Below are 16,738 nucleotides of genomic sequence, written 5' to 3'. Positions count from 1 at the left end.
CTGCCTCAGATTAAGTTCAATTTGAAACTTCAAAATAAAGAAAGCTAAAAATCATTTACACGTCCCTTCATAAATGACAGCGTCACATGTTTATGAAATGTCTAAAAATAAAAAATAAAAATATTTATTAATGTTATAAACCCTTCATGAAACCTCATCCACGGGCGGGATGAGGTTTCATGAAAAATGCGAAGGCCGCTTGGGCTCTTCGCCTGCCCGCCAACCTTAAGGTTAGACGGGCAGTCCTGTCAATTTGGTTAATTGCTGTATTAATGGCCTTAACGGGCCTTTGACAGTTCGGCGGATGCACAGCCGACTCCAGTGCACGCCCGCCGACCGAAAGATCGGAATGATGCGCGGTGACGTCAGGACGCGTGCCCGATGTCACCGTGCATCATTTTACATGCCGACGAGAAAATTCTGCCGTTAGTCTTCCACTGCTGGTGTTAATAGTGGGTGAGGAAATTGCAGAGCTGTTAATCATAATCCTTCAAAGCTCTCTTCATTCAATATGCATATTGATAGTTGCTAATATCACTCCATTATTTAAGGAGAATTGGACAGAGGGACCAGGGGGTTCAGTTTAATGTGGGTTGTGGGAAAACTGTAATTATGGATAAAGTGATGAAGCATTTGGCCAAATATGGACTGATCAGAGAGAGAGGGGGCAAGTCATGGCCAACTAATCTAGTCAAATTTTTCGAGGAGGTCACTAAGGTCAACAATGGAGAGTCTAAGGAAGTTTTCTATTTGATTTTACAGAATGATTCAATGTATTTCCTCACAAGGTATTACTAGTGAAAAGGAAAGTGTGTGAATATTTGTTGTGGCCTGGGTTGAAAATTGGTTAGGAGGTGGGTGACATAGAGCGGGACAAAGGGTTACGTATTCCAATGGGCAGGTTGCGGCAAGTGGTATTCACCAGGGATCTGTTCTGGGGCCTCAGTTTTTCTTCATATTTATAAATGGCTTGGATGAAAGAATAGAGAGCCAAATAACTTAAGTTTGCAAATGACACCAAGTTAAATGACGCAGTAAGTAGTGTGGCTGGGAGCAGAAAGTTGCAAATGGACATTGATAGATTGTAAGTGGGAAAAACTGAGGCAGATGGAGTTCAATGTGGGAAAGTGCAAAGTCTTGGACCCAAGAAGAATACGTAAGACTATGTTCTAAATGGCGAGAAGCTAGGAACCGTGGAAGAGTGATTCAAGAGCGCATGTACATAAATGACTAAAAATGAGTGGACAAATACAAAGAATACTTCTAAAAGCTAATAGAATGTTAGCCTTCATCTCAAAAGGAATTGAATATAAAGGAATGGAAGTTTTGCAGCAGATAGATAGGCAGCAGATAGATGGGAACACCACCACCTGGAAGTTCTGCTCCAAGCCACTCACCATCCTGACTTGGAAATATATCGCTGTTCCTTCACTGTCACTGGGTCAAAACCCTGGAACTCCTTTCCTAACAGCACTGTGGATGTACCTACACCCCATGGACTGCAGCAGTTCAAGAAGGCAGCTCACCACCACCTTCTCAAGGGCAACTAGGGATGGGCAATAAATGCTGGCCCAGCCAGTGAAGCCCACATCCCTTGAATGAATTTTTAAAAATGCATCTGTCATATTGCATTCAGTTCTGAGCACGGCACTTCAGGAAGATTATTGTGCCCTTGGAGAGAGCTGCAGTGCAAATTCATCAGATTTATACCAGAGGTAAAAGCGTTACATTACCAGGAAAGCCACGTAGGCAGGGCCTTTATTCCCTTGTGTACAGAGGATTAAGGGATGATCTAATTGAGATGTTTAAGATGATTAAAGGATATGATAGAGAAACCATTTCCTCTGTTCAGAAGCAGGGGCATAATCTTAAAACTAGAGCGAGGCTGTTTCTGCTGGTGCCTGCAAGAACACATCTTCATACACATCTGGAACTTCCTCACCCAGAAAGCTGTTCTGGCTAGATCAATTAAAAACTGAGAGCGAGATTTATTTTCTGATGAAGAGTCATACGGACTTGAAACGCTAACTCTGTCTTTCGCTCCACAGATGCTGTCAGACCTGCTGAGTTTTTCCAGCGTTTTTTGTTTTTTGTTTCAGATTTCCAGCATCCGCAGTATTTTGCTTTTATCTTAGCAGGTAAATGGGAGTTGAGGTACAGATTAGCCATGCTCTCATTGATGTTCAAGGGGCTAAATGGCCTAGTTCTGGTCCTAATGTGTATAAGACATACTGCACCTGCTGTAGCTTTTGTTTTAGACTAAATTACATTCTACTTTGTTCAGTGAAAACATCAACTATAAGTGTCTCCGTGGTAATACTCTTGTCTCAGTTGGAAGGTTTTTGGTTCAAGTCCCGCTCCAGTAATTTAAGCACAAAATAGAGGCTGAGAGAATGCTACAATTAAGTGTCAGATTACACTGCAAAAGTACTTCATTCACTGTAAAGTGCCTTCAGGCACTCTGAAGTTGTATAAAAAGGTGAACAATAAATCCAAGCTCTTTGTGCATTTTGGCTTTTGTGTCTTTGAAAATAATTTGAATACAATGAATTTGAATAGATTTTCAAATAAGCTTTAAATGAAAGCTATTAAATTAATTCTACTTCAGAAAGTACATCAGCCTGTGAGTCACCATCCCTGCTTATCTTCCCTCGCGCTAGCATACTTAGAGAGAGAGACATGCCTATTACTGACAGCAATGCTTCCTGCATTGAGTGTTTGCAGATTTTTTTTAGAAACTTAAGCCAGTGGTGCCAGGCCTAGGGTGAGCCCTGCCCAATCGCCAGCCCACGCCCAACCCAATATGGTCAGTCGATGCCCTTCTGACTTCCCTCACTGCTGCATTGGCAAAACCCAGGACTGCCCTCCTCTCCCTCTGCCTCCTAGTGCAGCTGAACTACAGCCCTCTTCTCAGTACTATCAAACAGTTGATACCCGGTACATCGTTATAGTGTTTTGGAAGGAGTGATAAATTGGCTAGGTAAGGGAGGGCAGAAGCTGTACTATATTTAGATTTTCAGAAGGCTTTTGATAAGGCGTTTCACGGGGCTTTTTGGTTAATGGGCATATAATGTAGGAGTATGGGTTGAACTTTGGTTGATGGGCAGGAAACTGAGTTAGGGTAAATGGCAATTTTGCTGATCGGAGAAGAGCTAGGAATGGTGTAATGGTCATTGCTGGTCCACTTTGTTCTGGGTAAATGTAGGTGATTTAGGGAAAAAAATGTTAAAATTTACTGAAGGCCAAAAGTGGGAGGTTCAGGAAACAGCGAGGAGGAATATAAAAGACTACAAGGAGACTGTTAGGGGAAAATCAAACTCCAATTCTTTCTGGATTTTTTTCAATTACAAAGTGTCATCAAAGGAATAGTTTCTACATCTTCCACGTTATTAGAAGGAAAGGGCTTAGATTTATTTAGCCCCTTCCTTGGCCTCGGAGTACCCTATAGCCACTGAAGTACTTCTGAAGTGTCATCGTTGTTGTGATGTAGGTGACACAACAGCCAATTTGCCCACACGAATCTCTCACCAACAGCAATGTGATAATGACCAGATAATCCCTTTTAGTGATGTTGGCTGAGGCTTAAATGTTGGGAGATCTCCTCGGCTTGTCTTCGAAATGGTGCCATAGGATGTTTCACGTTACCTCATGGGGCCTCAGTTTAATGTCTCATCCAAAAGAAAACACCCACAACAGTGCATTGGCAGAAATTATGCTCTGGGTGTTTGGACAAAAGGTGCTTCAGAAGTAGTGTCATGACACTATCACGGCAGTATGAGCTATGTTGAATGGGGTGGGAAAGGTGGGGGGGCAGGTCTGCGGGGGGTCATGTGCAGTGTGGAGGGAGTAAGTGCTGCATCTCAGGTCCGAGGTCTGTGGAGGGCAAGTCAAAGTGGAAAGTTGTACTCATGTAGTGCCTGACCTCTCATAGTCGACCATTAATAGGACACTGGTAACTTGGAAAGGGAATGTACATCCTTCCTCTGGACTGCAATCTGTCTGACATGAAGAAGAAAAACATCGCCAATGGACAAGGAGAACAAACTTGTCTCAGAAATACCCCATGAGGCAGTTTGTTTATTTATAAGTTGTTTTATTTTAAAGGAAAATTATAGCAAATCTTATTTCTTCCTCCCCCCATCTCCTTCCCCACCCCACCCCAAACCAGGTGCAAAATTTCCCATTAAATGGACCGCACCGGAAGCCGCATTGTATGGAAGGTTCACAATCAAGTCGGATGTCTGGTCCTTTGGCATTCTACTAACAGAGTTGGTGACGAAGGGGAGAGTGCCATATCCAGGTAAGAACTGCGGAGAACAAACACACTCATTGACAGAGCAGGTCATAAACAACTATTGTGGTTAAGGGGGAATGAAGTTGTTTAGAAGCCCCAGCTGCCAGATTTGGGTTCAAATACAGCCAAACCAATGGATCACGTAAAATGCATTTCCTTAGTGGTTCATGAGCTAAGAACTTGTGAATGTATGTAGCCTCCTTTTAATTTGGGTGGTTCAATTTAGGGGGAAAAAAACCCAGCAAGCAAGCTTTAGTCATAAACGAGATAAAGTTTAGTCTGTTACAAAAACTATTGCTGTAAGTTACTTAAGTAAAAGTGCTAAAGTTATTAACTAAAATATAGATACAAAGATTAAAATGCAGATAAAGGAAAAAAATACTTAAAGATGAGATTTCAAATCAGTCTCTGGGAGATGTCATTGCCGGCCTGTTGCCTGAGTTCCTTCTTTCCGAAGTGAAGGGGCTGAAACTTGAGGTTCTCTGTAGCAGCTGCGATGGCATCTGCAGTTGACTATTTGGAGGTTTGCCTTTTCAGGTGGACTCAGCAGGTTACCAAGTTTTTGGGAGAAAGAAGTTTCCTATTCCTTACTAATTCTGCAGTTACGGCACTTATAGATCACCTGGACTCTTTCAGCAGAATAGCGGTTGATTTCTTAATACCTTCCTTAGTCCTCCCTTGGCCAAGAGCGTGCTCTGAAATTGTTTTTCAGAGTTCTTCCTGGGGTTCTGCACACAAAATGGCTGTTCCCAATCGGACTTTATACAGTTCTAAAATTTAAAATGGCTGCTACGTTAATTTCAATGAAGCATTGTTCCACCAGGCAAAGAGTTAGTTATATTGAGGCCTTTTGAAGTCCCTTCCTGTCTCCCGTTGCCTCGGAAGTAAATAGTTTTTCACACCTTTTAGTATTCAATGAACATCCCTGGAGGGGTCTTTGCATTTTTAAATGACTCTTTGTAGGCCCCTCTAGAGATACGAGTCTGATGAGGTTTGAATGAACGCCAGACGGTGCCATATTGTCTATCCATACAACCATTTTGTTTTATTTATAGGATGTGGGTGACACTGGCTAGGCCACCATTTATTGCCCATCCCTAATTGCCCTCGAGAAGGTGGAGGTGAGCTGCCTTCTTGAACGGCTGCAATCCCTGAGGTACACCCGCCATTTTGAAAAAGGTTTTTAAACTCAGTGTAAAGGTTTGAAAACAGAAATGTGCCTTTAAAACAGCTGTCCTTAAAATCTGTAATATCGTAATTACACGTTTGTGACAGTAAACAGAGTGAACTTCAGGAATCATGCTAGGTTTATTAATGGATATTCACAAACACACTAACCTGTCTATAATGGGGTACTGATTTGGTGATTGTAGACAGTATGGATAGTCGTGTGGGAAATGAAAACACTCAGTTGAAGCAGAGAAGGGAATACTAGAGATGAAGTGTTCTCCATGCATAAATTAACCATTTTGAATTCTGTTGTGGGGAAAGTATGAACAACGAGCCCAGCATAAGGAGTTAGTGGCCCATGCAGCTCTTCACACTTTATTTAGATTGGTTCAAACCCTGAGATCACCACAAAGATGGGTTTTGTATCCAGAGTCATTAGTTTAATAATTTCACCATTTCAGTTTTATTTTGTGCCAAGTGCTTCCAGTGAAGACTTGTCACAAACTCCGAGCACTGCCAAGGGATGAATTAAGTAATGGTAAATCTGGGCCCACTAGCACACATACTATCCATTGTTCAGAGCACAATACAAGGAGCCTTTATAGCTTGCTTTCACACATGACAATAGATAGGGGTATCTATCTTTTGGTTATTTCATGGCTGATTTCTAGTCCCAACAGCAAGAAAAAAAAACAAACTTGCATTTATATAGCATCATGTGCCACTCTCAGTTATCCCAAAGCGCATTACAGCCAGTGAAGTACTTTTGAAGTTCACTTACTGTGGTGATGTAAGGAAATATGGCTGCCGATTTCTGCACTAACATGATGACTGGATCATCTTGGGTTTTCTTCTGTGGCATTCTGGAATAAATGTTACCCAGGACATCAGGGAGAGTTCCTGCATTTCTTTGAAATAGTGTCATGCCCCGAGAGGGCAGACAGGGCTTCTGATCTAAAAGACAGCGCATTCAGCAGTGTGGTGCTCCCTCAGTACTGCACTGATTTTGCAATCGTGTCTCTGGAGTGAGACAGGAGCCCCCATCTTTCTAACTCAGAGGCTGGAGTGCTATCGCTGAGCTGACAGACAGTAAAATGTCTATTTTTAAAATTGCTACACAAAATCACACATTGCAGAAGAGGCCCTTCGGCCCATCGAGTCTGCACCGACACGTGAGAAACACCTGACCTACCTACCTAACCCCATTTACCAGCACTTGGCCCATAGCCTTGAATGTTATGACATGCCAAGTGCTCATCCAGGTACTTTTTAAAGGATGTGAGGCAACCCGCCTCCACCACCCTCCCAGGCAGCGCATTCCAGACCGTCACCACCCTCTGGGTAAAAAGGTTTTTCCTCACATCCCCCCTAAACCTCCTACCCCTCACCTTGAACTTATGTCCCCTCGTGACTGACCCTTCAACTAAGGGGAACAGCTGCTCCCTATCCACCCTGTCCATGCCCCTCATAAGAAAGGAATTAAAAATCTGGGTCAGAGCCCCTGCGATCTCCTCCCTTGCCTCCCTCAGCAGTCTGGGACACAAATCATCCAGACCTGGAGATTTGTCCACTTTTAAGCCTGCCAACACCTCCAATACCTTGTCACTCCCTATATCAATTTGCTCAAGAACCTCGCAGTCTCTCTCCCAGAGTTCGATACCTTCATCCTCATTCTCTTGGGTGAAGACGGATGTGAAGTATTTGTTCAACACTCTACCGATGTCCTCAGGCTCCACCCATCGATTGCCCCCTTGGTCCCTTATGGGCCCTACTCTTTCCCTGGTTATCCTCTTCCCATTGATATACTTATAGAGTATCTTGGGATTTTCCCTACTTTTACCAGCCAGAGCTTTCTCATATCCCCTCTTTGCTCTCCGAATTGCTTTCTTAAGCTCCACCCTGCACTTTCTGTACTCCACTAATGCCTCCGCTGATTTGCTTCCCTTATACCTGCTAAAAGCCTCTCTTTTCCTTTTCATCGTAACCTGAATATCTCTGGTCATCCATGGTTATCTGGGCTTGTTACTCCTTCCTATCACCCTACAGGGAACATGTTGAGCCTGTATCTTCCCCATTTCCTTTTTGAACACCCCACCCACTGCCCTTCTGTAGATTTCCCCACATGTAACTGTTCCAAGTCTACCTTGGCCAGATCCTGCCTTATTTTACTAAAATCCACTCTCCCTCAATCCAAAACATTTTTTTGCAACTTCTCTATTTCTTTGTCCATAACAAGCTTAAATTGTACCATGTTGTGGTTGCTATCACTGAAATGCTCGCCCACCACCACCTCAGCCACCTGTCCAGCTTCATTCCCCAGAATTAGGTCCAGCACTGCGCCATCCCTTGTTGGACTGTCTACATATTGACCTAAAAGGTTCTCCTGTACACATTTCAAGAAATCCACTCCATCCAATCCCTTAACACTATGTCTATCCCGATTAATGTTGGGAAAGTTGAAATCACCTAATATAATTACCCTATTATTGTTTTTACGCACCTCTGAAAATTGTGCACATATTTGCTCCTCAATATCCCGCTGACTATCTGGGGGTCTATAATAAACACCTAACAATGTGGCTGCCCCTTTTTTATTCCTAAGCTCTACCCACAAAGCTTCATTCAATGCCCCCTCCAAGGTATCATCTCTCCTTGCTGCAGTAACTGACTCTTTAACTAATAATGCAATGCCTCCTCCTCTTTTATCCCCTCCCCTGTCTCGCCTGAAGATCCTGTATCCCAGAATGTTGAGCTGCCAATCCTGCCCCTCCCTCAACCACATCTCTATGATAGCTACTATATCACAATTCCACGTGTCAACCCTCAACCTTAACTCATCCGTTTTACCTGTAATACTCCTGGCATTAAAGTAGAGGCTATCCAGCCTTGCCTTACTCCCCTGAAACTTAATGCAGCTGTACTCCCTCTGACTTGATTGTTTTACTGTATTATGACGTGTCCCTATTCTGCTAACATTCTATGTCCCCTCCCCCTGCCGAATTAGTTTAAACTCCTCCCAACAGCACTAGCAAACCCACCCACAAGGATGTTAGTCCCGCTCTGGTTCAGATGTAGACCGTCCCGCTTGTACAGGTCCCACCTTCCCCAGAAACGGTCCCAGTGATCCAGGAATCTAAAACCCTCCCTCCTGCACCAACTCTTAAGCCACGTATTCATCTGCGCTATTCTCCTATTTCTGAGCTCGCTAGCACGTGGCACTGGGAGTAATCCAGAGATTACAACCCGAGCGGTCTTGCTTTTTAGTCTACTGCCTAACTCACCGAATTTTTGATTCAAGACCTCATCCCTCTTTCTACCTATGTCAACATGTACCATGACCCCTGCCTTATCACCCTCCCTCTTCAGGATGCTCTGCAGCCGTTCAGTGACATCCCGGACCCTGGCACAAGGGAGGCAACACACCATCCTGGAGTCACGTTGACGGCCACAGTAGCGCCTATCTGTTCCCCTGACTATAGAATCCCCTATTACTATTGCTCTTCCTCCCCTCCTGTACAGACAGGCTGCTTGTGGTGCCAGAAGCTTGGCTCTGTCTGCACTCCCCGGAGGAACCAGTGCCCTCATCAGCCTCCAAAACGGAATACCGATTTGTGAACGGGACCGCAGGGGATTCCTGAACTACCTGCCTATTTCTCTTGGACTGCCTGGTGGTCACCCATTCCTTTCTTTCCTCAAGCCCCTTCATCTGTGGTGTGACCACCTCTCTAAACGTGCTATCACGATGCTCTCAGACTCGCGGATGCTCCACAGTGTCCCCAGCCGCCGTTCCAGCTCTGAAACCTGAGCTTCCAGGAGCTGCAGCTGGACACGCTTTCTGCGCACATGCTTGTCCCGGGCACTGGAAATGTTCCCGGCTTCCCGCATGGAGCACGAGGAGCACACCACGGCTTTGAGTTCTCCTGCCATGACTTAGCCCTTTAAATTAAACCTTTTAAATCAATTACTCTCGGGCCCTTCTTCCCTGATCCTCGTTACTACAGAATATACAAACTATAAACCACAAAAAGACCTTACACTATAAGCGATAAAAGTAGTAAATACTTACCCGACCTTACCCACTACTTACCAGTCATTCCTCTCCCTTGTAGCCTCTGTTGCTGCAGCAGGGCAAGACCACTCTCTGAAGATTTAAGAAGTGGGATAGCAAAGAAAATATGCAAAGAGCACCTCTTCCCCTCTGCACTGAATTCCCACTGTGCACCAAATTGCCAATCCCCACGCTCACTCTGGCTGTGTCTCACTCACGATGAGGTCTCTCCCCTGCTCATGGGCAAGCACACTGATACTCTTTCGAGTTATCAACAGTCACAGATTGCAACTCTTTTCGAGTACAAACACAGTTCTTGGTTTCCGGGAGTGGGACATGAACCCACAACCCTCTGATTCAAAGGCGAGGGTGCTATGAACTGAGCCACAGCTGACTGATAGTGTGCTTCTATTAGTCCCTTTCTTAAATAGAGCTGAGGTGAGCTGCGATGACTCTCACTAGTTTAGCTTCAAATAGTAATCAACACCTATTCAGGTCCTAATCAGGCTTCAGATTGATTGACAGTTAACGGTCACGCAGTCAGCTGAGTCAGCTACCTTACCAACCTTTTAACTAGACTACTGAACTTACAAAAATTAAAGAGAAAGACTTACCAGTTCAATTCCCACAGTGGTGCTTGTTTTTTTTTTTTGTGTAACACCTTGAGTGAGGACGACCATCAGCAGTATAGGGAGGAGCGGAGAACAGGCCGGATCCATGGTATTTTAGAAATGACTGGAATGCCACATCCTGTTTTAAGTTAGCGACGAAACACACAACTTGAATCCTGCCCACTGAGAATGAGATGCTTCCTTTTTCAACAAAGAATGTGAAAAATGTCAGGGGCAGTGGCTCGAGGTAGATTGTTCTGCTTCTTTGTTTTGGCGTTATCGCCGAAGCAGGTTTTGCACTAGGGGGTTGCAGTCACCATCCAAGCTTGCTCTGGCCAGTAATAATAATACACGCACAGGAGCATTAAGCAATCAGTGCTCACATGGGCATCCAGAGGGTTTTTTTCTCTACAGGGTAGAGGCTGGATAAAGTGCTATTCAAAAGATCAAACAGTGTTTGCACCTCCCTGCATTAAATGCTAAATGTTGAGCGTGTTGCGTTCCTCATCACCAGCAAAAGATGATCTCAATGAGTAGAAGCACTTGAAAAGAAACACTTACTTGTATTTCCCTAAATAAATTTAAAAAAACATGTACGTGCACTTCACTAGCTAGAGAGTAAGTTTAAAAATAAAAGTAGCTGACTGTCAGTGGCAAGTGAGTATGGGATGATTGAGGACCTGTGTCCGCTAGGAGTGACAACAGGAGGAACCAGTCAGCACCCTCAATCTTGATTGCTATCCCATGACTCTTACTGCAGCAGTTACTTGGTGTGTGGAGACTGGGTTTCTGAAGGGTCATTCAATGGAGCTGCTGATTTCATCAAGCTTGACGCACACACACATGAAAATGGGCTACTCACACCAGTGAAGCTGCAAGGAGGGGGAAGAAATAGGAATGGAATGAATTTATTTCTTTTCCCTGAATTTCAGATTTTTTAAAAATTTGATCATCTCCCTTTAAATGGGCATGCCTCACCATCACAATCCTTTGTGTTTCCACTCTCTCATCATGTTACAATCTTGAGGAAATTTATTTTATTCCAAGCAGCAGTTTGGAACAGCAGTGGAACAAATTCCATAAAGCTGACTACTTTAGTAACTGTATTTGCAAAACGTCATCTTTTAAGTATGAAGTTTTATTTAATTTTCTTTTTCCTGTTGTCCAGGGCCTATGACTATGATTATTGGACTCAGCCTAGACAAAGGTTGTCAGTTCAAATCCAACCACAGTAAATTGGTGATTTGTGGCCTGGACCAGTTAAATGGCCATGAAAGTTGCCTTATTGTTGGAATAACTCAATGTATATCCTTCAGGGAATGGAACATACCACCCCTGTGTAGTCTGGCCTGTACATAACTTCAGTCTCTCACTTCGTGCCCTTGACTCTTAATGCATTCAGGGCTATTAATGATGGGCAATAAATACTGCCTCACCAGTGATGCCCACATACCTTAAAACAAAATTGAGATGATGGGATATGGTTAGAATTGGTTATAATCATTTCTTAATTATGCTTTATTACATTTAACAGAATTGATGGCGTGCGTATATGATCTGCCTCTTTTTATTCCAACTTAAGTACTGTTTTAACCAACCTCTCTGCCCCTAATTAGGTATGAATAACCGTGAGGTGTTAGAGCAGGTGGAACGTGGTTACAGGATGGCATCTCCACAGGATTGCCCCAGCTCTCTCCATGAGCTCATGATACAGTGTTGGAAGAAAGACCCAGAAGAGAGGCCTACCTTTGAGTATCTACAGGCCTTCCTGGAGGACTACTTCACTGCAACAGAGCCTCAGTATCAGCCAGGAGACAACCTGTGACCGGCTGTACCATTTTAAAAACTGCTCGTCTATGGGTGCTCCTCCTCTTTTTCCATCGCCATTACACGTTGCCCAGTTGGGTGATTTCCAGAGTCTGAATTGCCATTCTGTAGAGACTGGTATCGTCTAACATCATGTCCCTGCTCCCTTGCCATGGAAAACAAGCTCCTTCCCTTCACCTTGAGAAGCCGTGTGGCTTTTGTTTTCCGAATATATCAGAATGTTAGTATTGTATAATAGTTACTGTTGAACTGATGGAGAATCATCTCTAAAATGCTACTTATTGCCCAAAATATTGTCTTCCCCAAGCCCCCACTGCCTGCCTGTCAGTTCAGCTGAACTTTTCAATGTTAACAAAACTCGAGGGGATTCAAGTAGTCAAGTTCTGTCCCTGTACCATGTTAAAAGTCAGTGGCAACGAGTGAATGTCTTCTTCCTTTACGGCAAGACCACTGGTTTCTTTCTAAACAGATTTGTTTTTTGTTTTTGCATAAGCCTCAAATTTTCAGTCAATGCTACTGCAGCTCGGCCAAGAAGAGGAAGGTTGTTTGCAGCTGAAAATCTTGCACAGTATAAAACTGAGACTCTCACTGACATTTCTTCCCACGCACCCACCTACCCCCCCTCCCCAGATACCTGCATACTGCTATGGTTGTGAGCCATTTGGTGACATAGGATGCTGCCAAAAGCAATTGTCGTCTTTTATTTTGTTTGCATATTGTTGCACCACCCTGATCACAATTGCGCTGATTTGTTTTTATTACTACTCGGTTTAAGTTTATAGACTTGTAAGAATTTTTTTAAAAACCTAGTGATGTAATATTGTCATCTGAAAAGGATATATTTAAGGAAATTGTGCTAAAGTTCTACTTACTTATCATGTACCCCGACAATAATAATGATCCAGCGATGCAAGTCGAACTGCAATTCGTGTGGCAAAACGCACATGCGACGTACCTAACGGTGTTGACATTCCTTGCATCGCTGAGCATACTTGCCAGATTACTAGCTCAGTGCTGGGAACTGATGAGAGATGGAAGTTCGCTGTATAAACTACACCTTGTGGGAGCATTAATGCGGTAACACTTTTCACAATTCACAACTGTGCTGAACGTTCTGGACTGAGAGACTAACCCTGGCCTTGAGAAGTACACAGGGCTTCCAGTAGGCGTTAGCATAAATGCAGTCACTTGTGCTTTAAAGGACAAAATGACAGAGCTCCAGCCATTCCAGCGTGTCTTTTACATCTACCTTCACTTACTGATTTTTTTTTTTAACGCTTTTGTACGTGTAACTTTGACCTCTGCGCAGTAACCACCTGCATTTCCAGATTGCTTCCTGTTCAGCCAATGACATCCTAAAGAATTATTTTAAGAGAATTACTATGCACTCGATAACTTTGATAGCAGATGCACAAATGTAGTAATGTGTTTTCAGATATTACTACATTCCGTTAATTGGCCGTGTGGTCCAAACTTTGGATTCTTGGTATTTGTACATTTTAACCTGATGATGCCTCTGCATTAATTTTTTTCTCCCTCCCAACTCTCATTTAAAAAAATATAACATTTTAATTGACAAATATACATTTTACGGTTCTGTACCAGTTGACATGTTTTACATAGCTGTTCAATTTTCCTAATCCAGTTCTTGTCATTTTAAAACCTGTACAATAAAGATCTTAGCCAGGTCAGCCCACCTCTGGAATCATTTGTACTGTACCCAAATTCAGCTGTACACAGGACAATAAAAAAATGCAAGGCCTTCCTTGGCAGGGAAAGATTAACACCTTTTATGTTTTACAGGCACATATATGACAATGGGAAAGGGATTTCTTTGAATACAATTGGATGACGTTTGAACTTAGGGTGCAACATTCCAAGAAGGCTTCATCTGTATGCACAATAGTGAATGCAGTCTTCATCAAGAGCTCTTAACACATTGGCTGCACTCATCATTCAGACTGCAACCAACACTCCTCTGAAGCCAGAATGCAACAATCTACTCTCCAATTGTGGGATTGGAGGAAGGTTAACAAAAAGAATATATATAATTGGCATTTGGACTCAAAGCAGTTGAGATTTTACTGATTCTCACTCTGTATGGCACAACAGATATGGGACTCTTACGTAAAGGTACAACGTAAAATCTTTTCTATCAGTGAGAAATTGGAAAGGGTAGGTTGTGAAAGATAACCTGGAATGAACAAATGTAACTGGACAAAAGGCAAGTGAAAGCAAAGAGAGAGCAGCCCCTGCCTCATTATGTACCATCAGATTTGGAGAGGATAATATCGATTAATACATGGGAGATACCCATTGTAGCCTGTATATCCACTTGAAGCATGGATGGCCAATGCAGCATAGTTCACAACTGTGTGCCCCCCACCAGCAATATATACATGAAGAAATTTGGGGATGATGGAGTGGGCAACAGAAAGGACAAATCTCTCTATTCAGGAAACAAATAAGTGTGGTCATTCAGCCCATCTTGGCTCATCTAGGATAAAAAACACTTGGCGTCTCCAGCCTCTAAGTAAGTAATTAGCTATGGTCCACAAAGGAAGTTCACCTATCCTATCAACCCTATCCTATTCTGTGCCAAGCCCTGTCCAACTTGCTGATCTATATCAACTCCAAAACCCTCTTACAAATTCCCATCCTTATTTAAATCCCTGTTGCCCCATCCCTCCCTATCTCTGTAACCGCTTCCCACCTACAATCCTCCCGGTCCTGAAAGTGTAAATTATTCTGATTCTGCCCTTTCGTACACAGCCCTCCAACCCCCACCTTTAAGGTTGTGCCAGGGGAGGTGGTGGCATAAGAACATTAGGAACAGGAGTAGACCATTTGGCCCCTCAAGCCTGTTCCGCCATTCAATAAGATCATGGCTAATTATCTTTCGATTTCCACATTCCCATCTAACCCCGATAACCTTTGATTCCCTTGCCTAACAAGAATCTATGTACAACTGCCTTAAAAATATTCAATGACCCCGCCTCCAAAGTCACACAACCCTCAGAAAAAAATTTCTCCTCATCTCTGTCCTAAAAGGGTTACCCCTAATTTTAAAACAGTACCCCCTAGTTCTGGACTCACCCACAAGAGGAAACATCCTTTCGACATCCACCTTATCAAGGCTGTTCAGGATCTTTTATACTTCAAAAAAATCACCCATCACTCTTCTAAATTCCAGTGGAACCAGCCGAGCCTGCCCAACCTTTCCTCAAAAGACAATTTACTCATTCCAGGTATCAATCTAATAAACCTCCTCTGAACTGCCTCCAATGCATTTACATCCTTCCTTAAATAAGGAGACCAAAACTGCACAGAGTGTTTGAGATGCGGTCTCACCAATGCCCTGTATAACTGAAGCATAACATCCTTACTTTTATGTTCAATCCCTCTCGTAATAAAGGATAGCATTCCATTAGCTTTCTTAATTACTTGCTGTACCTGCATACTAACTTTCAGTGACTCAAGTACTAGAACACCAAGATCCCTCTGCACCTCAGAATTATGCAGCCGTTCTCCAATTAAGTAACACTCTGCTTTTTTGTTCTTCTTGCCAAAGTGAACAACTTCACATTTCCCCACATTAAACTTCATTTGCCAGATCTTTGCCCACTCACTGAACCTATCTATATCCATCTGCAACCTCATGTCCTCTTAACAACATACTTTACTACCTATCTCTGTGTCATCTGCAAATTTAGCTACCATGTCTTCACTCCCCTCACCTAAGTCATTGATGTAAATCGTAAAAAGTTGAGGCCCGAGTGCAGGCCCCTGTGGGACTCCACTTGTCACATCCTGCCAATCAGAAAAAGACCCATTTATGCACACTCAGTTTTCTGCTAGCCAGCCAATCTTCTAAGCATGCTACTATGTTACCCACTACACCATGTGCTTTTGTTTTCCGTAATAATCTTTGATGTGGCACCTTATAAAATGCCTTCTGGAAATCCAAGTACAGTACGTTTACAGGCTCCCCTTTATCCACTGTGCATGTTACTCCTTTTGGTTAAACATGATTCTCCTTTCACAAAACTATGCTGACTCTTCCCTATTGTCTTGAGTGCTTCTAAGTGCCCAGCTGTAACCTCCTTAATGATCGATTCTAATAAGTTCTCAAGTCAAGCTAACAGGCCTATAGTTTCCTGTTTTCGGCCTCACTCCCTTCTTGAATGGAGGGGTTATATTTGCCAATTTCCAATCTAATGGAATCTGCCGTCCTTACCTCTTCTCCAGCAATGTGGTTGACTCTGAAATGGCCTAGCAAGCCACTCAGTTCAAGGTTAATTGGGTAGTCTATGCTGGTCTAGCCAACGACGCCCGCATCCCATGAATGAATTTTTAAAAATTAGCCATCTAGCTCAGGAGTTTCATACCTAAACCTCTCCACCTCCCTTCCTTTAAGGCCCTCCTTTGACCAAGCTTTCAACCGCCCATCTTAGTATGGCTCTTGATAAACATCCGTGTTTTATGAATACATCTCTATGCAGCGCCATTCTACTTTAAAGGTGCTGTATAAATGCATGTTGTCATGGTGACAAACCAAATATTAACACTTACAATTTTGCTAGTCCATATGGCCACATAGTCTCAACTGGTAAAAGTGAGCTGGTTACTCCCCTTCCATTTCCTGTAAAGTTCTCATGAGGATTAGTCTTTCTCAGTTACAATAAAAGTGATTACATCACATTGTTGATCCTTAGTGCCAACATTGTCTGACAAAGGCAGCCTGGATCAGCCTGTGCTTACAGCACAATGATGCCAAACAGCTTTACA

The 16,738-nt window shown here is 43.2% G+C and overlaps 1 protein-coding gene across 4 annotated transcripts in view; it reads left to right on the top strand.

Moving 5' to 3' along the window:
• The window catches only part of LOC144680987 (tyrosine-protein kinase Fyn), a 290,651-nt gene extending 277,010 nt beyond the window's left edge, over positions 1 to 13,641 (top strand). For all 4 annotated transcript variants that reach the window (XM_078542619.1, XM_078542617.1, XM_078542620.1 and 1 more), the window contains 2 exons: positions 4,169 to 4,300; positions 11,740 to 13,641. In XM_078542619.1, coding sequence (XP_078398745.1) covers positions 4,169 to 4,300; positions 11,740 to 11,948 — 341 coding nt within the window. In that variant the 3' untranslated portion in view covers positions 11,949 to 13,641. The remainder of the gene's footprint in view (positions 1 to 4,168; positions 4,301 to 11,739) is intronic.
• The last annotated feature ends 3,097 nt before the right edge of the window (positions 13,642 to 16,738 follow it).

The sequence above is a fragment of the Cetorhinus maximus genome, chromosome 5 (assembly GCF_964194155.1).
Source record: "Cetorhinus maximus chromosome 5, sCetMax3.hap1.1, whole genome shotgun sequence".
NCBI classification, from domain to species: domain Eukaryota; kingdom Metazoa; phylum Chordata; class Chondrichthyes; order Lamniformes; family Cetorhinidae; genus Cetorhinus; species Cetorhinus maximus.
Note: the sequence above shows the minus strand (reverse complement) of the source record. Positions and strands in the feature narration are given on the sequence as shown.